At 49.9% G+C, this 26,849-nt stretch overlaps 6 protein-coding genes across 6 annotated transcripts; 2 read left to right on the top strand and 4 right to left on the bottom strand.

The window, feature by feature from the left end:
- Positions 1 to 90: 90 nt before the first annotated feature.
- On the bottom strand, positions 91 to 1,660 carry ACET3X_000752 (uncharacterized protein; the record flags this gene model as incomplete). Its single annotated transcript, XM_069448082.1, has 3 exons — positions 91 to 434; positions 484 to 1,201; positions 1,253 to 1,660. 3 exons carry the CDS (start codon positions 1,658 to 1,660, stop codon positions 91 to 93), a joined length of 1,470 nt encoding a protein of 489 aa, XP_069310994.1.
- A 1,397-nt stretch (positions 1,661 to 3,057) lies between these two features.
- On the top strand, positions 3,058 to 4,757 carry ACET3X_000751 (uncharacterized protein; the record flags this gene model as incomplete). Its single annotated transcript, XM_069448081.1, has 4 exons — positions 3,058 to 3,085; positions 3,140 to 3,228; positions 3,274 to 3,807; positions 3,864 to 4,757. 4 exons carry the CDS (start codon positions 3,058 to 3,060, stop codon positions 4,755 to 4,757), a joined length of 1,545 nt encoding a protein of 514 aa, XP_069310993.1.
- A 411-nt stretch (positions 4,758 to 5,168) lies between these two features.
- Positions 5,169 to 7,366, bottom strand: ACET3X_000750 (uncharacterized protein; the record flags this gene model as incomplete). The annotated part of the gene is made up of 4 exons (XM_069448080.1): positions 5,169 to 6,201; positions 6,252 to 6,847; positions 6,899 to 7,024; positions 7,076 to 7,366. The coding sequence occupies 4 exons, from the start codon at positions 7,364 to 7,366 to the stop codon at positions 5,169 to 5,171; spliced, it is 2,046 nt and encodes a 681-aa protein (XP_069310992.1).
- A 661-nt stretch (positions 7,367 to 8,027) lies between these two features.
- On the bottom strand, positions 8,028 to 10,969 carry ACET3X_000749 (uncharacterized protein; the record flags this gene model as incomplete). Its single annotated transcript, XM_069448079.1, has 5 exons — positions 8,028 to 8,165; positions 8,218 to 9,289; positions 9,345 to 10,545; positions 10,610 to 10,826; positions 10,898 to 10,969. 5 exons carry the CDS (start codon positions 10,967 to 10,969, stop codon positions 8,028 to 8,030), a joined length of 2,700 nt encoding a protein of 899 aa, XP_069310991.1.
- A 721-nt stretch (positions 10,970 to 11,690) lies between these two features.
- Positions 11,691 to 13,046, bottom strand: ACET3X_000748 (uncharacterized protein; the record flags this gene model as incomplete). Its single annotated transcript, XM_069448078.1, has 6 exons — positions 11,691 to 12,004; positions 12,055 to 12,270; positions 12,332 to 12,410; positions 12,471 to 12,542; positions 12,615 to 12,631; positions 12,869 to 13,046. 6 exons carry the CDS (start codon positions 13,044 to 13,046, stop codon positions 11,691 to 11,693), a joined length of 876 nt encoding a protein of 291 aa, XP_069310990.1.
- A 1,269-nt stretch (positions 13,047 to 14,315) lies between these two features.
- ACET3X_000747 (uncharacterized protein) lies at positions 14,316 to 15,965 on the top strand (the record flags this gene model as incomplete). Its single annotated transcript, XM_069448077.1, has 2 exons — positions 14,316 to 14,501; positions 14,556 to 15,965. 2 exons carry the CDS (start codon positions 14,316 to 14,318, stop codon positions 15,963 to 15,965), a joined length of 1,596 nt encoding a protein of 531 aa, XP_069310989.1.
- Positions 15,966 to 26,849: the final 10,884 nt, after the last annotated feature.

Below are 26,849 nucleotides of genomic sequence, written 5' to 3'. Positions count from 1 at the left end.
AATGTATTACTTTAAGCCAGGGTATACGCACAGGGGATATCAATCTGAACCAAAAACTACCTTGTCTCCACTGCTGCTGCGTTGCAGAGACTACTTGTGGTCAGGAGGTGGAGTGGCCGTCTTGGGAACCTCTCCCGACTTTGGATCGGGAAGATGCGACACACTGGGAAGATCAGCCACCGCTGCAGATTGCTCTTCCTTCTCTTTGCTATCTCCTATGATAAGCGGCTCCTGTGGCGGAGAAGCAGGCGTTATCTTTCCGCTATCTCTTGTCTTGGCCTTTGACTGATCACCAAAGATGGAGTCGTTGTCCTCGTTGACGGAAGAAGCGCTGCTGATACGCCCAACCTGTCCTTCTTCGGCAGCGAGGCGCTCCTTCTCGAGACGGGTCTCGCGACCGCGCTTGTGGCAGTACCAGAACACGAATAGCAGGACTAACTAGGTTAGCTCAATTCAAGAACGACACAGACAAAAGACACGTACCGAAGACTGCCAAACTCATGATGACGTTGGTTCCAGTTGCCAAAGCAGGGAACCTGAACTTTAGGAAGTTCACAATACTTCTCAGCGCCGTCGCGACTGCGCCTTGCGCAGAGACCAGCGACTTCAAACTCGGCACCTGAGGAAGCATAGACCTCTTACTCTGGGGCTTGCTGGATCCCGAAGCTGCCTGTGCATCAAAGCCAGGCTTCTCCGCCGACGCAGCCATCAACTCTGGACCGAGAGTTGCCGTAAGCTTGGCCGGCAAGCTCTTGACCAGGTTTTGTAGAAATGGAGGAAGATTGCCGTACATCTTCTTGAGCTGATTGTCGTAGTCTGTGAAGAGCTTCTCGAGGTCGTTGTAGGCAGTTGGTACTCCGTTGATGAGATCTTTGAGGACCTGGGTAAACTTGTTGAGAAGCTCTTCCGACTCTTTGCTGAAGCTGAAGACGCGGTTGTTGACAGCTGAGAGGTTGAGTTGGTCCAGGATATCGGTCAACTCCTTGTCCTGTTTCTGTGCATCGGTAAGCTCGGCAGCTTTGGCGGCTTCGGCGGCAGAGTGGAGGTCGTCTGCGAACTGGGATCTGTCCTTCTCTGTGACCACTATCTTCTTGTCCTTTGGTGCCTTTTCGCCGTCCTTCTTGCCAAATTTGGGTAGCTGGAAGTAGGACATGACGCTCTTCTTTCTGCCCAGCCCACCTTCAGCAGCCTTCCCCTTGCCCTTTTCGCTAGCGTCAGCAGTAGTCTCAGGCGGACTCATGGGAAGTGGCACTTTGTCTGCGTTGTCTAGGAGCGCTGTCTGTGCATCTCTGCCAACCTTCTTCTCGCCATTGCCATCGACTACTTCGGTTCGCTGAGGGAGAGGCGGGGGAACGCCCTCGGGCTCCGAAGCGATGGCGGCAAGTCGCTCTAGAAATTTCTGGTCTTCGGCATCAAGGACGGGGTCGGTGCCTACTTCCTCGTCGGCATCGGTGACAGTTGTTGCTGGTGGGGAGGGTACGGGGCCGCTGGGTCCGGCGGCGGGTTCTTCGATCTTGGGGACTGCGGCGTCCTCTACCTTGGGTGTGGCAGATTCCGAGACTTTGGGAGGGTCTTCTATAGGCGGCGCCCCAGGTTTCTGTTTGTTTTGAGGGAACAACTGCTTTGACTGTCGGCGCATTTTCTCCAGATAGGATGCCATGGTGAGTGTTTGGCGGGGATTGGGTAAACCAAGAGGTCGCGCTTTGGAAATAGGGAGTTTGCAGGATAGATAAATATCTCAGCCTATATCTGACGCGGGACTCTTGGGGGCGATCTTCAAGGCTCGGCGGCGCTCAGTATGGCGTCGTGGGCGTGGTAGAAGCCCTGATTGTTGTCCCGCGTTTACAGGCGTTACGTCATGGGGCAGGGGTGCCGTTCTGGAGCTCGCGCCACGCTTGGAGGGGCGACAAGCGCGACACACCCCCTGCCTCCGACGCTCCAGCTCCTAAACTTCACAACCACCACGAGCTCTGATACTACAGTTGCAACCAAGCAGCGCCCACAGGTCCAGAACTACTCATTTGTCGCCCCTTTCTCTGCGGCCTTCAGACGCTGCCAGTTCTGGCCATTTTATCCCACTAACCCAACACGGCACGTCTTCAGCGAAGTCTCTGCCGCTCACGCTGGACATTCTGCTACATTGCCATCGTTTATTCAGAGCACCTCAGATACTCCATATTTCTACGCTCAATACTGCTAGGATTATTCCGACAGCACACATGTATTCCCTTCCCCCTCTCTCTCTCGCTCATCACAACGTGCAGCGTCAATTTTTGGTCATCTTCCACACGCTCTTCGATTCTGGCCTAATATGCAGAGGCTGTTCTTCGAACTGACAAATACACCGTCTTTTACCTCATAAGAAATACCGTGTTCTACATGAACTAAGGCTACACCCATCTCATCGGCCCAATAGTATTCCACACACAGATATCAGTCACAGGCAATTTTTATAATGGATGTTGCTTGAAAGGTAGGACTATTGGCGCTGACAATCTCTCGCTTCAGCTTGCTCCCTGTTCATTCTCAAGCTATCACATCTAACCTTTCAGGAGTTCACGGAACTTTACAATGGCAGCCAGCATTTTTTCAAAGCCCCGAATAAAACGGCTACCAGAATCCAGAGCCGAACGTTCACCACCTTTTCCCTCTTACATTTATTCAACGAGGGGTATTTTAGACCATGCACATCCCGTTGCTGCCGGCGAAAACTTCGGTGTATAAACGATATTTCACTTGATTTCTCCGTCTCTCTTCTACCCCACTTGACCGCCCCAACAATTCCGGAGTAAGTCAATACCATTTAAGTCAGTTATCAACAGCTACGCTAGTCTCATTGAAGCCATCGACCAAACAAAATTGCGATTTGGCTGCCTACCTTTACCTCCAGCGACTACGGCCTGCTGACGCGCATGTTTTTCGTTAGCCTAACAGACTACCACGCGGTGATACAAGACATCCCTTCATCATACGCAGTCGCAATCAAGTCGCCGTGACCCATTTCACAACACCAACATTATACATATCACAGCGAAACCCAGCACTACGACCAACGACATGACTGACAACGCTCTCATTTTCGACGGTAAGTACCTTGGCGATTGCCTTGCCGACGCCCCTTTCTGACCCAATCTTACAGACGACGAGCCGCTTGGCCACATCGATTTTGAGGAAGGCTTGAACGACGATGACGACCTCATTGAGGATGCTGCCCAAGCGGCTGACGATGTAAGCAAAGAACTCGATTATCAGATCATAGCTGACCTAAGACAGTCTGACGACGGCGACTTCAAGCTCGACGGCTTTGACGATCTCGGTATCTCTCAAGACGAGGATGAGGCAGATGACTACGATCCAGAGTATGACGATAACATCGATGGTCAGAAGCGCAAGCGCGCCCGACTTGGCAGTTCTTCCAAGACTCCAAAGCCCCTCCAACGTTCTATCATTGGTGCTCAAACCGACAATGCAGAGGCCTTCATCCTAGACGAAGATAACGATTTCCTCTACAAGCAGCCTTCCCGCGTCCCTGGTACCTTCGGTCGCCGCAACCGTCGTAAAGGAGAGAGTCTTCCAGCGTATCACAAGCGTGTCTCGCATGAGCTAGATTCTGATGACGAACTCATGATGCAGATGCGTGAGAAAGGCTTCAGTGACCGCCAGATTGCCGATAAGCTTGCTAGGGATGGCCGTATCCGCTACGATCAGAAGTCCATCTCTACGCGCATCATGCGCATCCGTCTTGCGCAGGCTGACAACGTCGACTTTCTTCTGAAGGAAGGCTACAAGGAATGGGAATACGCCGATGTAAGTTCTTCCTGACTTGACTTCCATCTTGTGACTCAGCTAACGCGGACTTCTAGGACGAACTTCTTATTCAAGCTTATGCTCTTGCAGACATCGAGGTCAACTACGAAATTGAACGTATTCGTGCCTGGCGCTTCCGCAAAGTCTCCGAGTACATGCGCCGGCTTAATAGGGACGCTCTCTTCTCTGCTCTCGCCTGTCGTGAGCGCTATAACGCCATCATGGAAGGTACCGCTCGTATTCCCACAGAGGTAGATGACGATCCCGATGCCCGTCGTGCAGAAATGGAGAACTTTCGTATGACCCGCGAGAAGACCCGCAACGAAGAGAAGGCCAAGCAGGACGCCCTAGAAGCTGCTGAAGCTAAGGCCAAGGACGAAGCCAGATTTCGGAACGCTCAAAAGGCTGAGGATATCGCCAACAAGCGTGCTAACAAAGAATCAGAGAAGGCTCGCCGCGCGATGACCCGCGCTGCCCAGGCTCAGATCCGTGCTGCTCGAGCTATGGAAAACGTCAATAATAAAGCCCAGCGCAATGCTCAGCTGAAGAACCAGAAGAAAACTCCAGAGACCAAGAAGCCCATCACAAACAAGAACGTTCCTCTAACTCGCACCAACACCAAGAAGGTGCCTTCCGAGACCCCTGATCCACGATCCTACCTCTCAGTCCCCGATCTGAAGAAGATTTGCGAAGATCGCGGTCTAGATGTTCCGAGGAATGAGGACAAGGCTACTTTCGTGCAGGCGCTTATGGATGCGGATGACGAGTACAGTCAGAACGACTTCAAGAAGATGTGCCGCGCCAAGGGCTTGAAGGCGAACGGTAGTAAGTTGCAGATGAAGCATGCGCTAGCATTGGCCGAGGCCAAAGCTTGTGACTCCTATGAAAAACATGCTGCCACTGCGGCTACAGAGGAGGATAGCGATGACGAGATGGATATGAATGAGTAGAGTGTGTTTCCCGATCCACTAAGTCTTGGATGGTTTCGGAGTATTGGAAGGAGAGTAATGTGAAATGGAAAGCAAGGGAGGCCACATCAGCGTGGGAAATTTGTGCAGTTCTTGAGAACAGTCAATGGGTATCTATGCTGTAGAGGACGTTTGAGTAAGGAGGTTCATGGTTAGAAAAACATGTTCATGCTTGGCCAATGTGGCTTTGTCATTGCAACAGTTGCCCTTAATCACATCATGTCACAATCACCAGTGGTCATAATGAAGAATTATTATATATGTACGTATCAATCCCTAATCGGATCCGTTTGTGGTTGGATAACATCCAGAACCAGCGACACTGAAGAAGCACCGACTGAGTCGTTTCTTTCAATATTCAACCTCCAGACACTACGCAAGGGTTTAAAATAACTACCAGCACTCCCATTTTTGACCCCCCATCGCTACCAGCCGATTGAATAGCTCATCTCTCAACGGCAGTGCTGTGATACGATATTCGTTGAGCTGCCGGTCAGTAATGATCAAGCCATCAGCAACCTCGCGCTCCATAGCCCAGCCAACCACCAACTTTGCCTTCCAGCCAAAGCCGCCCACCTTCTTGATTTCCATAATCTCGCCAACAGGAAGACTCCATGATGCATGCAGATCCTCTCTATCTGCGCTGCCAATCTTTTCGATTGTTTTGTCCGTGGAAAAGGCGATGCATGGGATTGTTGATTTGGTAGTGATATAAACATGACCTCGCTTGCCGTCATAGCGAGCTTTGAACTCGACAGGACCGGATGTCAGATCTACTCCCTTGGGTGGTACCGCACCCAGTCTGTTCTTGGCATGAGTGGAACCGGTGGCGGCCTTGACCTTGTCGGCTGTCATTGTGGTTTCAACGCCACCTTTGACGGTGCCACGGAAGAAGTTGAGAATCTTGGATCCCTTCTTGCCGTGCTTACTGTCCTTGGCGTTATCAATATCTTCGCCGCCTGTCTCGTGCGCGGTGGTAGGATCGTGTGCCATGGCTTCGTCGAGCTCTTCTTGTGTTGCATTGAGCGGCCAATCGGCGCCTGTGGCACGCAACTCCTCTTCGTTGACATGTACGGGCTTTTCTGGTGGCGGTTGTGCCACATGAGGCGGTGGTGGGAGTGGGGCCTTGTTTGCTTCGCCAATTCTAAGGAGGGTGACGGTCAGTTGGGCGTTAGTTGGCACGCCCTTGAGTAGCGTGTTGCGGAGCTCAAGTAGCTTCTGCCAATTGGGGAATTTTCTGTTGAGGAGTGCCAAACCGCGCTGGATGACAGGATCGCCGAAGAAGCCGAAGCCAACACCGAATGTGACACCCTTCATGAACATGTACGAGGTTACAAACAGCGATACAAGAACGAGCGGTGCCACTACGGCTGCAAGTCGAAGATGAAACTTGTTTTTTGGAAATGGAGAGGTCGGTTCAAGCATGCTGTGGTGGCATTAGCGATTGAAGATGAATATTAGCAGTTGCTTGCTTACTTCGCAAATCGCTCCCATGTATCAGTGACGTCTGCGATTCCATGCATGACAGGCCTCATTTTGGTCCACATGGCAGTCTCCATCGGGACCTTGGTCTTGTCGTGGTGCTCGTCGGATTTCACGCCGGCAGCTTTGTCCTTCGCATCTGCAGCGCTGATAGCGATTCTGGTAGGGTCCGGCACACTGCTATCGGGAGAATCTTTGCTGGGAGGCTCTCCCTGGGGGTGCTTGCCAGTCGCACTCGACAGCGCAATCGTCGCGAAACCGTTGACGAAATTCGAAGCCTCTTGCTCGACAGCCTCACCCTTGTGATTCTCAGGCGCCCCAGTAGCACTATCTGTACTGCCCAGAGTTCCAGACTTGGGTTTCTGTACACCTCCCTTGGAGCTAACAAGGGCGATGGGTGCTGGCGGAAACATTGTCTCTCGAGCCGGTGGGTATACAATGAGTGTGACTAATGTTACCGCTATCAGTGGCATGATCATGTCGAGAAACCAGGCGGCAAAATATGCGGAGCAGAACCAGGCAGTGCGGCGTGTCTCCCTCCATGAGCGAATGCGAACAATGTGCTTGCCAAATCCTATTAGACCAATGCCCTACACACGGTTAAATCAAAAACATCCGTAGCTGACTCTAGAGACGCTTACGATGGTCATATACAACCTTTCCATGTTTGCACGGAGCTTGTCAGGTGAAAATTCCTCCTCATCGGCAATGTTCATGTCCAGGCCTCCAGGGGGCGCTGTTGGAATCTCCTTGACATGGTACATTTGCTGCACGAGATTAGTATCAAAGTATAACGTTAGGCTCGTACATGCTCTCACCTTGTTGAATCGGCGGACCAGCAGCCATAAATCTTCATTACCCAAACCCCCGACAAGTGGCTTCGCCACGAGTTCTTTTGGCTCGTTCCATCCCAGGTCCACGACTTCATTTTCATGGGCTATTTGCGCTGCACCCTTCTCTTCTGGGGGCGCTGACTTGGCAGCCTCTAGAGCTAGCGCATGGCTCTCTGTAGGCGCATTGCGTAGCGTAGTCGACTTCCCCTCATGCTCTGTAGGATCCGTATCTGGGATGGGTAGTAGGTCTTTGTAGACCACACCTCCGGTCGACATATCGCCGTTCAGTGGAAAGCGTCAGTTGGGCGTAGGTATAGAGGTCCAGAGGTTCAAAGATTGTAAAGAGGAGGGCGGTCTTTCAGCACATTCGCTTCCATACAACAAGAAAGGCGCATAGGGCCGCAATAGCCCTTTACGTCATGCACGCACTAGCGACGGCAAGCCACTGCATCAGCGGCGATCCAAGGCACGCGCCGCTAGATTGAGAATCTACACTTGAACACCGTTGCGGCTCAATAAAACGTGCGCTAAACACTAAGCAACAAAGTGTTGACTTTTGCCAGTATGAGCTTGCTTCATTGCAGCGTTGGAATTCTCCAATGTTTAGGTGAACGTGTTGATCTGACAGATCCATGCTGCCAGGAGCGATCATGATCTCCAAACCCCACCACATTTGGTTCATCCCGTGTTTTCCCTGCTTTGATCTTTTCCGCCTTAGGTTAATCATGACAATTTGGGCTCAACACATGTCCAAAGTGTACTCCGCGGCAAGATTGCGACTACCAGATAAAATGCCATGCGTTGTGTACAATCAGGGTCCGTGACGTCATCAATTACTCCACATAGCCCAGCCGTCATAACACAAAACTGCCCAAAGTACTAACGAAGATTAATGAAGACTATGCATATGATCACCCGCCGCTCTGCAAGCGCACAACTACCTCTTAGCGATGCAGCAGATAATACTAGTCCGTCCGATGAACCACAAAAAGCCAATGAATCTGATGATGGAAAGAATCGCAGTGGCGTACAACAGAATGCGGAAGTATATCGGCGTACGGGTCTGTGAAGCTTCCTAATGGCATATGTTAGTGAGATTGCATGTTCAGATCTTCGCTGGTACTTACACCAACGCCAATAGTGGCAAAATCGTCACTCGTGACTATGACACAAAGCGCGAGGTTCGACAGCAGCCACGAGTAGACCAAACCAGTACGGAATGACCGGTAAGAATCATCGGTATCCTTCTTCGCCGGTTTATCGTCACCCGTCTTTGCTATCGGTTTAAGTGCCCTATGAACAACTTTCTCGAAGCGACTGTCGATATCTTCTTGCTCCCGCTCCACTTCCTCAACCATGACGTCTCCTTTGCCATTGATGATGTTTGCAGACGGCAACGAGTCGCCTTTATCGGAACCTTTTGTGCCCCAGGAAACGTCATGCCAATTATTAAATGCGTACACCATCAGTATGTTGATATAAGTCGACATGAGAAACAAATATTGTGGGAAAGAATGAAACATGTGCCAAGGGTCGAGATAGATGAACGAAGCGACGAAGTTCAAGCCATAGATGGTTATTATTGCGAGGAGGATCAGTCCTGCAACGCCCGTGCTGCCGCCGAAGAAGCTGTCGAAGAATGCCTTGCCCGAAGCAAAGGAAATTTGTTCGTCAATCGGCTTTGAGCTAAAGGCGCGATAGACCAGATAAATGGTCAGGACGAGGATGTAGCCCTGAATGACGCCGAAGACGACGAAGGATGCCAGGTAGCTATGGCGAGATCCTTTAGGTCTGTTACCCAGCGCAAGGATGAACTGCAAGATGAGGAAAGCCACATAGATGTATCCGATGATATGATTAAAGATCGGGGTTACTTTGTCGCCAAACGGCCAGCCGTGGTAATCAAGCAAAGGCTCGGGTGTGCCGACGAGAGTCATGATGACGGTGGTGGTAAGGTAATATGATGCGAGAGAGAACCAGGTGAAGATGGTTTGGGCAATATTGTAGATCAGCTGGATATGAAGGAAAAAGAGACGTATGATCCCGTGTCCTGAGCCATAAAGTCTCCCAAAATGCATGATAGAGTAGAGGGATGCAGCGAAGGATCCGTTGAGCCATCGCCGGCGTTGGCCAATAAACTCGGCTGCTGAGTCTGGGACGTCGGTCTCGCCTTTAGATGCTTTAACATACGAGAGGTGCCTTTGAGGGTGCAAAGTTAGATAGATTTTTTATACAAGACGTGGGTGAGACATACCACTTCGCCCCTGCTTTTGCGACCAACTCGAAGCACAGGATGCGGTCTTCTGCCAAGAACATGTTTTTCTTGAAGATGTTCATGCCATCAATGCCTTTCTTGCCCAGCTTCTTTGATAGCGTGTGATCTCCATGAAAATATTGTTCTAGTGGGCGGCCCATTATAGCCCGGAAGCGGTATGCTGAAAACGCGCCTGGAAGCACACTAACATAGCCGAAGGAGCTTTCCAGAGGCTTGTCAAGAATATTCGAAATCTTGTATTCGAAATTCTGGATCGCCACAAGCGGATTGAGCAACGCCTTGCCACCTTCCAACATGGCATGGATCTCACCGCATGCGCCTCCGAGATCCTTGTCGTTGTAGAAGGCTTCCCATAGCGAAAGGAGGGAGCGTGGTCCTGGCTTGGTGCCGGCGTCGATTAGGATTGCAACCTCTGGATTTAGCATACGGCCAAAGGCGTTGAAGAGCCAGCGATGGGAGTTGATCTTTTTGCTGTTGTTTTGTTTAAGACAGAAGATGAATTGTACAGGCGGTAAATTTGCAGCGCCCCCATCGCTGGTAGGTCGAATGAGCCGTTGGTCAGGGGTAACGGATATTTGACTCGTGTATTCGAAGATGTGCGCAACCGTGGGTTTGCCGTTGACGTCTTTTTTCAGTACTCCATCTTGGTAAATTCCAATAGTTGCGAGAACGTCAAAAACTTCATGATCGACCTTGTCGATGCCATCAAAAATGAGACAGACAACAATCTTCTGCCAAGCGGGGCCGCCAACGTCCCAGAATTTGGATTTTTTCAGGTTGCAAATATCCCGAATGTTCTTCATAGTTCCATGAAGCGTCCTAGCAAGTAGCCCCTTATCCTCGTTGTAGTATGTGATTGCGATCATTAGCTCGGTATGGCGATTGTACATTCTTGGGCGTAGATTATAGCCATTGGATAGTGTGAATGCGTCTGGATCTACGGTTGCTGCAGTATACCGCATTTGAGTAAACTCCTCATCGTATGCTCCCTCTGCGTCGCGGTAACGAGGTTCGATGGCGTTTTGAACTGCGCTGGGCACAGGATAGTCGATGCTGAGAACGGAGCCTTGAATCAACTTGACTTTGCGAGTCTTCGAACGTTTCACGCCGATACCTGGTGCCGTGGTGGATAGATTCTGTTGCCTCTGAACCCAGTCGTCTTCGGACTGTACATAGCTGCCTGTATTTGAATGTCAGAAATCGGCGTTCATCTCGCATGTCGTTCGCACAGGAGCAGTTCTTACCGGTGTCGTAAGCTCTGTTCTGTTCCACATTGGCAAAGGCTGGTGCCGCGGTGGTTGGAGGATGTATTGCGCTGTAGGTCTCCGTAAGGCTGTAGACCGATGATGGGGTCGCATTCCCACGTCGCGAGTAATCATTGGTAGAAATAAGCGAGTCGTTCAGCAGGTGTTGATCGGCCTCTTCTTGTTCGCTGGTAGGGTGGTATTGAAGCGGATGGTACTGGACCTCGATTATTAGCAATCACGATCTGTTTTCTTAGACTACATGTTTGTAATATCAGGGCTACTTACATCTGATGTGGGACCCAAGTCATGCAATTGATGTCCCCGTTCGAGGTCTGGCATATCATTCTCAAATGTCATCGTGCGGAAGTGCAGGGATCACGCCAAAAGGCCGGTCTATTTGTCCGCGGAAAATCGATAGTAGATGGCGTCGGCAGCTCTAAGAAACAATATGGCGTTAGAGAAAAGATAGGGAAAAATTAGGACCGAGAAGTGTGAATGGAAACGGTAGAAATAGAGAGAGAGAGAGGGAAAGATGGAACCGCGCGACCAACTATATCATTCAACGCTGCTGGGCACAAATCTCAAACCGACTATTCTTCGTCTCACCCCTGCTACCATCATTGTTGGGTGCCCTGGATGATGACTGTGTCCAGTGGGTTCTGGTAGGTATTGCCAAGAGATGACGAAGTGCTTCCTGTCGACTAAATTTAGAAACCACCTGTGGCTGGGGTTTCCACCGTTGAATGCTGCAAAGCAACGATCAGATCAGAACACTGCAAGAGCTCTACATGGGCTCTCAGAACACCAATCACAAGACTGCTACAGAGCGCCGTGGTGCTGAAGAAGGATATCGTGATTAGTACCACGCGTTCTCGGGTGGCGTGATTTCCTTACCTCCGATTGGCTGTTGGTGCGCCCCCCCCCCCCTGCATTTACCTCGTACACAAAGCATGCGATGTACGAAGCGACACAGCCTCAGGCCCGCCATGATCAGACCGGGCGCATTGGCACACAGAATTGCATGGGGTGACCTCGGCATCGGGCGGTTGGGACGCGACGCATGCGCAGACCTATACTACTATACTCTTCTAGAAGCATCTATGGAGTCCTGTTCGTGAGTTACTGTGGTCGAAACCAGGATGCCGTCATGCCTCGCTTTCACCTCTTCCTGACTACTATACACACCGGTCCAGTGTAGGTCAGTCGTGTCCAGGCCAAGAGCTCGATCCAGATCTGTTCCACTCCCAATCGTCTTGAGCACCAATGTACTCCGTTTATTCTTGTCCGAGTTACTATTGATCTGCATCCGGTAGCCGCGGGAGTCGTACGAGGTCTTCGAGTGCAGAGCTTTGATGAGGACGGCAAATGCAGGGCAGCAGCCAATGATGACGGCTGATAGAAGTTAGCGTTGATATGAATGGTCTTATGGAGATCTGACATACCGATGGAACATTCTACCATACCCCAAATAGCAAGCCAAGTGGGATCCAGTGGTTGACCCACGGCCTCAGGCTTTGCTGCGTTGATCGCAACCTGCGTGACTCGGAGACAGGCGAAAAGGATACAGATGACACCCGTTGCAAAGAGACACAATATCGATACCTTCTTGCTGCGTGGCATCTGGAGATTCCATGTGAGCCATATCGGAAGTGCCATGACTAGATAAGTCGTCAGTGAATAAATTGTACTTGGGTTGAGAGAAAGAGTGCCATGACATACTCATCACGTTTCTCGATGTATCTGCTGAAAAGGAGTAGTAAAGGCTGTTAAGCTGTGTGCTGTGCGGACCTGTCCCAGTCTGTAGTCCGGCTAGATTAGTAGACATTCTACTCTACACTATGTATTTAGAAAGACTCACACATCCTCCATTCCAAAATCCAGGTATAGTGCCGCATGATTGAAAGTAGAAGAAGTAGTTGCCAGCGAAAGTCTGTCCCAAATATCAGCTGCGCCATACACGACTGTTTCGAAGACTAGGTTTGTGATGCTGTAGGTGACTTACGACTAAGCAGATTCCAGCTATGCACCACCACACAATGGTGTAGTGTCGGGAAATCCCGACCAGTAGTCTTCTATAGAGCAGGAGTAACGACAACTTGATCGACCACAACACGGCCCAAAACATGCAGAAGGCGATGAACACCATCTTCGCCATCAAAACCCTGTCATGTAGCAATTCTGGATAAGGTTGTATTTCCCCATTCGAGACGGCGTACACCCTCTGCATGTAGGGCGATAACGCAACGTAAAGGGCACATTTGGTAACGTGGAAAATGAAGGCGATGAAAACAAAGTAGTCCGAAGCTGTTAACCTTCTTGGTTTGAGGATGTTGAGAACGATTCTGATAAGGACAACGGAACTTGTCAAACCAAGCATGGAGTAAGCGACCTTGAGGACTGTCCCTTGGGCAAACCCGTTTGTTTTTGCCGACATATTCGCTGCGATGGTATCGGGTTGCAACAAATTGGAAGCAGCAATTATACAGTGGAGAGTATCGTCCAGAACAATGCGTTCTGATGCCTAGTAGTTATCTGACGCCAGTTTGGTTCCAGTATATGCAAGTATGCGGCGTAAGCACGACTATCAGGTTGCGTATCTACCAGTAAAGGGGATCACATTGATCAAGGGGTCGCACCCAATTTGCAGTTTTGGATCCACGGTTGCTGATTGTTTGAACACAGCCATGGTGAGGCGATGGTTTTCGGCATCTGACTTCAACCTCGATATTCTTCGCTCAGAGAACTCCATTTCACGATGGAAGCATTGCTGAGGTTATGCACATCAGAGCTATTAAGTGCTGAACGTTGACCGGCCTTGGAGAAATTCGAAAACATAGAAACCTAGTACCCGGACGCCGGAGCTACACGTTCCTAGACAAGGAAACATGAATCAGCCATTGGGATCAACAGTAGAACAAAAAAGTTCCCAGGTGAGAACTGTACCTGGAGAGACCATCGCTCGCGCAACGCGCCCGTGGGCATCTGTCAGATCCGCTGTGCCGTGCGTGTCCACTGTTTCGCTTGCGTGTGAGGCACAAAACCATCCTGTCGGATGACAGTATAGCTCGCCTGCGGATGTCGTTGTCGTCGAGTTGAGCAATCCCTTCGCAAAGAGATGGAAGGGCTTACGCGTGGTGTTGTCCAATTGTCATCTAGGCACACGCAGGTGCGCGGCACGGATTTAGCGCCGTCTTGGCGTGCGGAAAGCAACCCAATTACTCCGAAATACGCTCTGAAACTTCTTGTGGCAACGGCCTATGCGTACAACCTCCTCTCCTATTCAACGCACTGCCTGTGTGGATCGCGCAAAGCCATGGGACGAATGAACATGAGCGAGCAGTTCATCGGCTGTCCGGAACGCGTCCAGGATGCTTCATATACCGTCATGAACGCGTTCGGAGTGCGCGTACCTGCACCCGACTCTTGTTGAGCTAATGCGCCGAAATTGAAGTATGCTCATTCGTTTTAGCCGACCTCCCAAGAAGAATCGAACTGCGGCACGGTATGCAGCTAAGCGGTGGATACATGTCGCGGCTCTTCTAGACAGCGACGTACGATCCTTCAGACGCCCTTGGAGTCGCAAAGAGGAAGGAGATTTGCTAGTCTGCCAGATCATACAGCTGGCCAGGGTCTCTGCGACATCGAATAAATAGCCCTGCAAGGCTGCAAGTTTTATATCAGCGAAAACTTGGCCATAGTCAGCATGAAGACTTCTTTCTTTGCTTCCTTTGGAGCTCTTGCCGCATGTGCGACCGCACAAAACGCCTTTGAACCTTCTGACTTCAACGTCACTGAAGCCCTTATTGCTAACGGTGTCAACATCTCCGCTCTCCCCGACTTGGTTGCATTGAACGAGAAGCGTTCGCTTTCTAGTCCATGTACTACGGCTGTAAGAAATATGCTACTCCCCCTGCTAGACCATGCCAGCTCATTCAATGAACAGTGCAGCTCACTAAAGCTCATATTCGGAAGCAAGATCCTTTCTAGCGGGTCAGATTCCTATGATGCGTTCACAAGCGCATATTGGTCATCGCAGGCAGCTTCAGTCGACCCAGCCTGCGTCTTCAGACCTTCGAAATCCATCGACGTATCGACTATGATATTAGTCTCTCGTCTTACTCAGTGTCCTTTCGCAGTTAAGGGGGGTGGACACACCGCATTCCCTGGCGCCTCTAGCATCGAGGATGGTATAACTGTCACCTTGGAGGCGATGAACGAGATTACCCTTTCCAGCAACAAAAAGACTGCTTTTATCGGGCCCGGAAACAGATGGGGAGCTGTCTATGCAAAGCTTGGAGAGTATAACCTTGCTGTCATCGGTGGACGCGCATCAGATGTGGGCCTTGGCCTTGTTCTGGGCGGTGGCATTGCGCACCAGTCCAGTATCTACGGATATGCCTGTGACAATGTCGCGTCCTACGAGATCGTCACTGCGTCAGGCATCATTTTGAAAGTTACACCGACCGTATTCCCCGATTTATACTGGGCTCTTCGCGGAGGAGGCAACAACTTTGGCGTTGTTACTAGGTTCGAGCTGGAGACAATTCCTCAGGGGCTCATGTGGGGTGGAACTCGTGTCCATATGTCACCTAATTATCCGGCGCTTATCGATGCCTTCGCGTCAATGGTTGAAGGCGCCACTGAAGATCCCAAATCGGCTCAAATTTTATCGTTCGCTATGACGGCCGGCACCGCGGCCGGACAAATCCAATTGGAGTACCTCGAGCCAGTTGACGAGGCCAATCCACCAGCCATTCTCAAGAAATACCTTGATATTCCCTCAGTTCGAGCAAGTACTCTAAACAGAACATTGGCAAACGACACTGTTATGCTCACCAGCCAGATGCCCGGTGGTCACCGCTACGCGTTCTGGGCAGCTACGTACAAGCTCGATCGCGACTTCATGAGCTGGCTACAATCACGCCATCAAACAGACGTAGGCCCTCTAGCCGACCAAGGTTCTTTGACTTTCCAGGCCTTCACCGTGCCGGCTATGAAACAAATGAGTAAGAAGGGTGGTAACGCACTCGGCCTCTCTCCCACTGATGGCCCGTTGATGCACACGCTACTTTACATGGTTTGGGATGACGCGTCTAAAGACAATCAGCTAAACCAGGCTGCATTGGAATTCATGAATGCTGCCAAGGTTGAGGCGAAGAACCGGGATGTGTACACCGAATACATCTACCTCAACTATGCTGGACCGTATCAGAACGTAATTCCGAGCTACGGGAACGAGAAACTGCAAAAGCTCAAGTCAATTGCGAAGATATACGATCCCACTGCTGTCTTTCAAAAGTTGCAGCCAGGTGGCTTTAAACTCGAGGGGGCGCCCTATGGAGAGACTATCTAGATTGCAGCTTGTCTTGTATATATTTGACCGAAATGCGAACCCTTCATATGCATAATGCCGCCAATGGATACTGGACACCTATATTCCAATCAACCAAAACACTGAGCTTTGCGGTAACGTCCTCACAAGCTGTCAAAATCATCCCCCTCATTGCGTCTGCCTCTGTTCGGCAGTCTGGAATCGTTTGCAAGCGTCCACCTATCTTTATTAAGAAGTCGTGAAAAAAACCATGGATACAGCGCCCCCCAACACAGAAGAAGGCAGACATCGTGTTCAATGCTAATATTTTCTATACTAACGAGTATTGCATAAGCGCCACTGCTGCTGCAGCGGTGCTAGCGCTCAAGTTCCTCTTGAATGGACGCCACAAGAATCAGGCGCACACGGGACTCGCTGATGGTCACTTACACCTACCTAAATTCGCTAGTATGCTGTATTGCTTATCTGCCGCTACCCCTGTAGCGTTCTGCTTAGCCTCATTGCTTGGTAGCCTTAAAGGCTGCGCAGCGTCAAGCTTTCCATCCCGCAACATTCAACACCTTTATTTCAACAATGCCGGGCAGAAGTATTCATACGAATGCTGAGGTCTACGACTTCATCCTGGTCGGAGCCGGATCAGCCTCATGTCTGATCGCATCACGTCTCTCACAGCAGCTACCCGATCATCGAATTCTTATTCTGGAAGCGGGAGAACATATTCGCGATGATCCCAAAGTCCAAACTCCAGGTCTATCGACGACGCTGATGTCGGACCCTGCTTATGATTGGCAATATTTGTCCGCGCCGGAGCCGGGGTTGAACAACAGGAGAGTAAAGCACCCGAGAGGGAAGTTGGTGGGTGGTAGCAGTGCGATTAACAGTCACAGTGTGGTTTTTCCAAACCATGAGTGGCATGATCGTATTGCGGAAGAGCTTCTGTCGGGTCCGGGAAGAGAAGAGTGGAGCTCACAGGGCATGAGAGACTGTTACAGTCGATGGCAAGCAGAAGAGTTCGGGCCTAGAGTCAACGACGATGTCGATTGCGTGCAGACGTCATTTCCGCGCACCATGGATCTCCTTCAATCTCAGTGGATAAAAGCTTTTGAAAAGCTCGGTCATTCGACAAATACTTCAAGGTTTACCGAGAGCGCTGCCGGAGCCGTCACTGTCGCGAATGCGATCGATGCTTCAAAAGGCGAGCGAAGCCATGCAGGCACTGCATTCCTAGAACCCGCCTTGAAGCGTGGCAACGTTACATTGATGGCTGGCGTCAAGGTGGACAAGATTGACTTTGACGAGGGGTTCATCGCTGATAAAAGACTCTATGCTAGAGGTGTTCACTACACATTCAAAGGGGAGGGGTGTTTTGTCGGTGGTCGAGAGGTCATTCTCTGCGCGGGAGCGTTTGAGTCTCCCGCCATTTTAGAACGATCAGGTATCGGATCCAGCAAAGTCCTCGCAGCCGCGAATATCCCGGTTCTGTACGAGCTTCCAGGAGTCGGTGAGAACTTGCAAGATCACCTGAATTGCGGCCTGTCATGCGAAACTCAAGACGACGTCCCTACTCGTGATGAAGTACTGCGAGATCCCGAGTTACAGAAGGCTGTATTATTGGAATATGAAACGAGTCATACCGGTCGATTATCGGAAGGGGCAGCATACAGTTTTGCCTTTACGCCACTGCAGATGCTGGAAACATCGTCTGAGACGCAGGAGCTCATTGAAAAAGTTGAGCATTGGCTAGAAAAAGAGAGTAACCCGAGCCTAAAAGCCCAGTTTTGCATCATCCAAAAAGCGGTTGAAAGCCCCAGTGAAGCGACGGCCACTAGCTTCATGCTGCGCTTACAGCGTCATAGAGACGCTGAATCACTTCCCAAAGGCACGCCCTCTGTTGTCGATGGCAACTATGTAACTGTTGTTGCCATGTTGGCCCACCCTTTTTCGCGTGGAAGCTGTCATATCCCGTCTGATCCTTCACGGCAGCCAGAAATCAAGTTCAACTACCTTTCTCATCCTCTTGATACGGAGATACTGGCTCGCCACTTGCGGCTTATCGAGAGACTCTTCCAGCAGCCTACCTTTGCCGCCATGCTGAAGCCGAATGGAAACCGGTTTCCTCGAAGCTTTCCGCACCCGGTTTTATCACTCGAGGATGCGAAAGGAATCCTCCCAATCAATTCAGCAACGAACTACCACCCATGCGGCACATGTTCGCTGATGAAAGAAGAGCTAGGAGGCGTGGTTGATGAACGGCTAAGAGTATACGGAACGAAGAATGTGCGGATCTGCGATGCGAGTGTGTTGCCAATCATACCACGAGGGAACATCTTGACTGCCGTCTACGCTTTCGCCGAGAAAGCGGCCGAAATGATCTGCGCGGATGCGTAACCCAGTTTCTTGATATGCTGAGACATGTTCACTCGAGCTAAGGATCGGATTGTCCTTCTTGGTAGGAAGTTCAGGGTTGTTAACTGGGGGTCTGAGATTTGCGAACATGCGCGACAACGAAAGTCGATGTTTTCACGAACCACTTGCACGCAGCAGATAGTATTTAAGCGACTACTTGAATAGCCAGCTGTTCAATCGATACTGGAAAAACATGGCCACTACCAAAGACCTTGCGTATCTCTCCCCCACCGATTAACCTTCAGCACCCTAGCAGTCCGTAGCTCACATCTCCGTCGAATACAACTCTAGTATACCTGTGCGATAGCTCCCTGAGCCCAGCCCCTTACAGGTACTAAGCATTGTGTTTTCTGCTTTTACTAACGAAGATCGATTAATGCTAGACTACATGGATGAGAATTTACTCTATTGTGCCCGCAAATACAGTATACAAGATGCGTGAGTCTAGCACTGGTGGAAGTTGGCTGTCATAATAGTACTAGTAGTCCGACGAGGTGTGGAATGCGTTACTGGGAGGGCTCTAGAGGTATCCATTCCCAACCGCTTAGTGCTTGTGGTCTTCGCTATCGCACCATGGCATATCACCTCCGCTCAGGGTGGTGATGGTTGCGGACGGTCGGCTGGAGTCGAGGACACCGCCTGCGTAAGTCGGTTCAAAGGACGAGCTGGTGCCTATGACTGCAATTTTGCTTGCGTACCATGCGATTTCGTGATCTCAGTGGAAGGTGTACGCCATCAGTGTCCTGTAACGGGGCTGCATTGACTTGCCAGATCAAGAACAGGCGCATGTGACTAACACCGTCGAAGCTGAGCTGAGGAGGAGGTTATGGCCGGCTAGCAAGGCGATCAAATTTACCAAGATGTGTCAGCTGAGAGTGGCTCACAGCGATGTTGCAGAGACCAACCAGATTTCAATCGGTTCTTCGAACGGTCTGGATGTCTGATCAAGGCTTCGTGGAGCCGGGCTCTTTCCTACTTGCACGTCTTGCGTGATATCACCCTATAGAACGACTTGGTACGCGTGATGATGTTGAAAAGTCTGTTGTAGGTCGCGTGGTCGCCCACTGGAAATCCCCAGCACAAGCTCGTGAGGGTCGTTCCATGTCGCAGAGCATGCTAGATCCGAAGAGGAGAGAGCGGCGACCGATTTGTCAGTCAAGACAATTTCGAGGACGCGAGCCAGGCTTCCCTACAATGACGTGCGCCTTGATAGCTGACATACTCGCCCAGTTCGTCCAGCAAGCCAGCAATTACGACACCGACCTAAGACTATGTAAGATCTCAGCCGTGCACACCGCGCACAACCATCCCCCAGGAGACTAGCCAAACCTGTCCGATTTTCCGACTTGTGACGCTGGCTTCGCTACAACCCAAGGTGTTAGCTGGACGAAACTTCAGCTACACTTGGCTGCACTTTCTTTTCCGGCCTGACAGTTGGTCGAATATGAGTTCATAGGGCATCTCATGGGATCAATGTCGATAAGGATGTTAAATTCGGTAAGATATTACCTATATTCCACAATGAATACGATTATTTGAGCCGCAGGCTCACCACGAGTGGCGCAATCCCTCGCTACCTGTGGATCATGAGAGGCTTGGTACGATATTGTTTCAGCCTGATGAGGTCAAGCGAGCCAGGATAAAATCATAACGAATTGCTGGAGTTGTACTTGCGCAGGTGACGACGAAACACCATCAGGGGTTGCCCGCCCATGGGACTGTTGTCGATAAGGATGTCGTCAACGGTTGTGCGCATACATCACCACAAAAGCAAAAGAAGATGCATCGGAAACGCCGATGCTTGGACATGCGAAAGACGGACCAAGTGACAGAGGAAAGGGCAAAACGGTGTGGGAGGTGGCATTTGGCGGGTGGTGGATCGAGTGCATGACGGAATGAACTTTTAGTGCCCGTCGCGTGTATTGCCGTTCGGGGCTTAACCTCACCACAGCGTGACGTAGCCGATCATCGCGCTTTCGATCTTGCAAACAATGCGCTGAACACTTCGTCACAAGAACGATGCATTAAATCGCTCTATTATATACACCCCACTAATAGCATACAACAGACCTCTTCCCATTCTAGACACGATCGTGTGCCTGTCATCTTCGATCAAGACACGGTTAGAGTCGAGCACGACGATGAGACGCGTGCTACGACAGATCGCTTGGAAAGTACCGAAGGTAGCGCGTCATTGCCTGGACTAGGGACGTCTGCGCAAGCGAGGTCAGAGTCAAAAGCCATCAAGCGAGAGGGCGACGATGTGAATGCGATTAGCAGCACCGCAGAGGGCGAGCCACAGAGCAAGCGCAGTAAGCCTATTGCGCCTGCATCGCCGACTCAAGGTCCTAAGAAGACATCACCATCTGCGAAGAAAAGCCATATGAAAACGTCAAGACCAGCAAAGAGCAAGGTACCAGAGGCGCCACGAGCGACGGCAATGCAGTCAATACATCCAAGGATGATAGTTCGCGGAAGGTCACTTCCTTTTTCGGCAATAATTGAGCGCAAGGCTTTGTTTTGATTCCGGTTTTCTGGGTCCGGCGGGAGCGACGTCGAGAACCGTCTAGAGAATCAGGCCTTCTGGTGGTGATGAACAAGGTACGCTTATGTTTGCTTCTTCTTGCGCTATATCGTCTGACCCTGTGTTCTAGTGGTAAAACGCTGGTGCGTGTACTGAAGCATGCGGGCAAGCGATGGAAGAGATTTTTGGCATGGAATTTGAGAGGCGAAAGCCAGCATAGTGAACGGTGGAGGTGGAGGTCTCGCTGCTCGAGGTAGACAATTAAAGTTTGAACATGAGAAGAGTTGGAACACTATCGACCCGGCGCGTTTCTCAGCCTCACCTACCACACTTCTCACGATTGACCTGGTGGCAAGGTCACACAAGTCACGCATCTTACGGTCGCGAAGCAGTGACAACCATCTATGTACACATCGTTTCGATACCGTCGGAAACCGCCAGCCGATGCACAACAGCCACAAGTCTAACTTATTCACAACAGACAGGTGTATGCACAGAAAAGCAATTACAGAGCTGTGACCTACAGTTGTTGCCAAGGCCTCAAAGTTTCGACCATGCTCATTTCCGTGGTGTTGTCCTACTCCGCATCCTTTTACTTGTGAATTCTCTCATTTGAGTCTTACTCCGCCCGTGCCTAGCATTTTGCTATAATAAAATAGAACGTAATGCAAAAGAGATAGCTGAGCAGTCATACTCATAGAGAGGTAGAGTCACATCTAGAGGGGAACCTATGTCTCTACGATCTTAGGTGGACAATGCTACTGAAGGCACTTTTGGTAGCTTGTCGTCAGTGGCTCAATATTCATGTCTACAGCGCGATAACACCTGATTCTAGAGCTACGTAATCTTTGTCTTACGCGAGGTCCCCTCTCGCCTAATGTACCGTGGTACACTTTTCCTAAGTACCTTTTACTTTTGTTAGGAGCTAGCGGTCTGGTCGTGTCACGAACACTCTCCACGAGTGTGTAGAGTTGTCTTTGGATCTCTTGGTGGAGGCCTGTTGTGTGGAAATGATCGTTGGGTTGTGTTTTGGGGAATGGTTGGATTGTATGGCTTTGATGTTGATTCACTGGGTCTGCTTCGTCTGGGTCACTACTGTGTTGTGGCTCCCACCAACGCCTTCAGGTCCATTAAGCAACAGTACCTACCAAAATCAAGCTCTGTGCAGAAACTGGAAACTGCAGATGCACTTAATTGCAGCAATTGTTGCATCGAATGAGGGTGTTACCACAGCATCCTTTTGTTTGTGGATTCTCTCGTTTTGAGAGATGTATTGCCACCGGAGGCCCTGGAAGAAGTGACTTTGGGTGACAGCGGGTCTGCCGTTATGTTTTTGCAGATCAATCACACACCAGGGTTGGTTCTTTCCCCTACGTAAGCCAGAAAAGATAGTGAGTTCTTGGTAGGTTTAGGTCCCAGAGGGGCTTCTTGTATCTAGACGGGCTGAGATGAGATCAGCTATGGCTAGTGCAGCTGGAGCAGACATCAAAGTGACAAATGCCAAGAGCAGACGACACAGAATATCAAGTGGCTACTTCAATCTAGCACGCTGGAATGTCTATATAAGACCTACCACCCTTCGTCCCTAGCTACATTCATCACAACAACACAAAACATCACAACTACTGAGCACCTGTCTTGTCATCATCCTATCATCACTCACAACCTCAAACCTTCTCTTCATCTTAACCCCAAGATGAAGCCGTCGACTATCCTTTCCGTCGTCTCCGTAGCTCTCACTGTTTCGGCAGTACCTACTACAGGTGGACTTGAACCGAGACAGGTAGTTGCACAATGCCCTGCTGGAACCTTCAGGCAGGTGTGCGTGGCCCCCGGAATATTCAACCTCATCAACTCTATCCTCGGAAATCTCCTCGGCACGGTTCAGTTTCTGGGTGCCCCTTGTGGCGGCACAGTGAGATGCTGCTCTACTACCTCTACAGTCGTAGGTTGACCCCCTTCTACCCTTGGCCTCCTCACACGATTAGTCCATTTCAAGTCCTAATCACACTCTTTCTTGCACGACTTCTTAGTTTGCACTTTTGGTGGATAATGCTAATTTGAAATTGGTGATAGGGCTCAAGGATCAGACTTAGTGGAATCCGCTGTGTCAATCCAACCGTTCCACCTGTGGTCACTCCCCTTCCAACTGCGGTCACTTCTCTTCCACCTGTGATCTCCGGTCTGCCACCTGTGGTCACTTCCCTTCCACCTGTGGTCTCCCCTGTGGTCTCCGGTGTTGCACCTGTCGTCTCCGGTGTTGTCTCCGGTGTTGTACCTGTGGTCTCCCCTGTTGTCTCCGCTGTTGTACCTGTGGTCTCCCCTGTTGTCTCCGCTGTTGTACCTGTGGTCTCCCCTGTGGTCTCCGCTGTTGCACCTGTCGTCTCCGGTGTTGTCTCCGCTGTTATACCTGTGGTCTCCCCTGTGGTCTCCGCTGTTGCACCTGTGGTCTCCGCTGTTGCACCTGTGGTCTCCGCTGTTGTACCTGTGGTCTCCCCTGTGGTCTCCGCTGTTGCACCTGTGGTCTCCGCTGTTGTACCTGTGGTCTCCCCTGTGGTCTCCGTTGTTGCACCTGTGGTCTCCGCTGTTGCACCTGTCGTCTCCGCTGTTGCACCTGTGGTCTCCCCTGTTGCACCTGTGGTCTCCGCTGTTGCACCTGTGGTCTCCCCTGTTGCACCTGTCGTCTCCGCTGTTGCACCTGTGGTCTCCCCTGTGGTCTCCGCTGTTGCACCTGTGGTCTCCCCTCTTGCACCTGTGGTCTCCATTATTGCACCTGTACTTCCTGGCGGGCTCTAACTTCGGTTCCAGTCTTATACATGGCGTGGACTTCATAGAGAAGAGATGGAAGTTCACAGATGCAGATAATAAGTTGCAAGACACAATGTTTGTACCGCTTTGGGATTATACTACACTCATTTAGGTCTATCATGGAGGCAGTTTAGGAGGAGTTTGCTTTACACAACGATGTCTACGCTCCTTTGTTTTCACTTATGTACATAAACCAACAACATAGTATGAATAAAAAAGCGCTTCGAAGCTCCAACTAGGGTACGGACAAGACAAATTCACCTGGTGAAGCTCAGTGCATTTCAGCGAAAGAGCAGGACGCTATCGATAACACCATTAACATGTCATCTGTTCAGATGAAGCAGTTCAGGATTCCGCAGCACCTCCAGGGGCGGCAAAAATCTCGGACGTATTCATTCAATGCGCGGGAAGCTTGTTCCTGTCGAAGCCGAGTCATTTGGCGAGAGCCCTCTCGGAGGAGCTGAAAAAGCGAGACATGATGATATGCTAGAGAAAGAAGATACAAAAATGCAAACGAACAACGATACCTAGGGTACGCAGACTCGAATGAAAGCTATAGAATAAGAAGATTCCTAAATTATCGATGTGCTCAGAGCACGATATTAATGTCTTTACATCTCACCAGACAAATTGCTATTGAGAGTCTTGAAAAGATGGGCAACGTGGTGCTGTGCCAAAGAGAGGTACGTGGTCTGTGCTCAGAGCCATCGCGATAGCGTTGCGCGACTTAGACCAAACGGTTTCGCGATTACGCAGTAAGAGAGTAAATATGCGCCGACTTCGCACGATCCGATCACTTTAATTGCAGCCTCAACAGGGTCTGTATTGGTGTAGACATGTCGTGTTGAAGTTGTGATGATACGTGTGTTTTGATGGTGGGGTAGTGAACTGGCTCCCGAGGTCATTGAGCGCACAGGCACTCTACTACAGTGCCCGTGCACCAGATGAGCACCATCGCCAGTTGAGCACCCCCACCACCACAACAACAAAACTTCAACGCGTCATAACTCAACCAATATAGACCCGATTCAAGAAGCGATTGCAGAAATCAAATCGCGAGAACTAGGAGATAAATTCTCGTACCAAGCAATCGCGAAAAAGCATAGTGTAGCACGAATAACGTTGATAAGACGACACCGCGGCGAAACTGAGGCCTATGGCGTACGTAACCTCTCCCTCTATCTACAACACGAGAAGGAGCTTATACGATACATTAATACGCTTACTGAACGACGTTTGCCACCTACGCATAAAATAATATAACGCTTTACTTCAGATTTAGCTAGAAAGCTGGTTTCAGAAAGCTGGGTTTCCCAGTTCATCCGCCGGCACCCTAACCATCTCATCTCTGCCCACAGCAAGGGGATAAGCAAACTTCGTTGCAACGCCAATTCAGGAGCTAAGTATAGCTTGTATTTTAAGCTTCTAGTTAAAAAGATAGAGGATTACAACGTCCAACCCTCCCATATATTCAATATGGACGAAAAGGGGTTTCAACTTAGAAGGATTAGCAGAATAAAGCGTATCTTCTCTAAGGCACGTTAGGACAAAAAGGGGGTACGCCAACCGCTTAAGGATGGCTTAAGTGAGTAGATCACCGTTGTGGCTTGTATTTGTTCGGATAGCAGCGTATTAAGTCCTTCTCTCATCTTTAAGGCAGCCAACGGAGCTATACAAACAAGCTAGGTTAATGCTGTACAAGCAGGAAACCACTTAGTATTTACTACGTCATCACCCTCTGGCTAGAGCAACAACAATATTAGGTTGCATTAGCTTAAGGAGGTGTTTAAAAGAGAAACCAGGCGGCATGCTTTAACCAGGTATCGATTACTACTCCTTGACGGCTATGGATCCCATGTAACCATGGAGTTTATTGAGTATTGCAACGACCACAAGATCCTATTAGCTGTATACCCACCTCACGCTACCCATACGCTTCAACCACTTAATGTGGTGATGTTCAAACCTCTAGCAAACGCTTACTCAACTAAGTTAACTTAATACCTTTAAGATAGCTAAGGGATACTCAATATAACTAAAGGAGACTTCTTCCCGCTCTTCTAGAGGTCCTAGACAAAGGTTTTTAAACCTCCCCTCATTAAGAGGTCCTTTAAAGCAACTAGTATACACCCACCTAACCTAGCGGTTGTACTCAACAAGTTTACTAAGGAGGGGTCAGATTTAGAAGCTAGTTCAAGCTCTGTACTCTCCGCGGAGGATTAGCTTAAGTTAAAGTCAATTGTACGTCAAGAGGTGAGGGATCAGAGCAGCAAGGGCGTCAAGAAGCTTTAACGAAGTTTACACTACCTTGCAGCTCAAAATACACTCCTCCACGGCGAGCTCAAAGGCCTTAGGCAGTCCCTAGCTATTAAGAAGAGGCGGGAAACTAAATCCTATACTCTACAGCTTAAGGATCATCCTAAGTATTATAGAGGAGCTGTCTAGTAGTCACTAACAAGCGTCAAACGAGTTCAGGATAACAAGCTTCAACAACAATAACAAGCCAAGCTTAAAAAGCTTCAAAAAGCCAAGCAAGCCGAGATCAAGAAGGCAGCTCGCGATTGCCAGCTTCAACTTCAAAAAGCAGCCCGTGTTAAGCGGGAGAAGGGTTAGGAGGAGACTAGAAAGTAGAAGGCTATAGAGAAAGTTAAAAGAGAGCATCGTAGAAGCCTCCGCGACGCTGCCAAAGCTATACAATTGCCCCAATTAGGTAAGCGCAAAGCTTTAGAACCTTATAAGCTAGCTACAAAGCGTCAAAAGCGTGGTAGTGTTACTCTAGCTGTGTTAGGAGCCGCAAGGGTTGCACAAGCTGCTCCACCGCGTAGTCAATAGCAACGACCAATAACGCCCTCTAAAAAAAATTCTAAATAAGCTAAAACTTTTATAGGCCTATATATAGTATAATCCTAACTTTACGTAATTTTATTATAATTTATAGTAGCTCTATAACCTTATCTTATTAACTATATTAAGTTATTAGGGGTGCTCAACTGGCGATGGTGCTCATCTGGTGCACGGGCACTGTAAGCCCATGCCTTTTATCTTACCTCATCTATCCGCCATCCCAATCTAAACACCAACCGCCATCACCTGCTACGGGAAAAAAAATTGTCCCAAACCTGCCAAGAGCTATTAGGACACGCTCTTTGCAGGTTTGTATATGTTGA

This window comes from Alternaria dauci, chromosome 1 (assembly GCF_042100115.1).
Source record: "Alternaria dauci strain A2016 chromosome 1, whole genome shotgun sequence".
Classification (NCBI taxonomy): Eukaryota; Fungi; Ascomycota; class Dothideomycetes; order Pleosporales; family Pleosporaceae; genus Alternaria; species Alternaria dauci.
The sequence above is the reverse complement of the archived record's forward strand: the minus strand, read 5'-3'. Positions and strand labels throughout refer to the sequence as shown.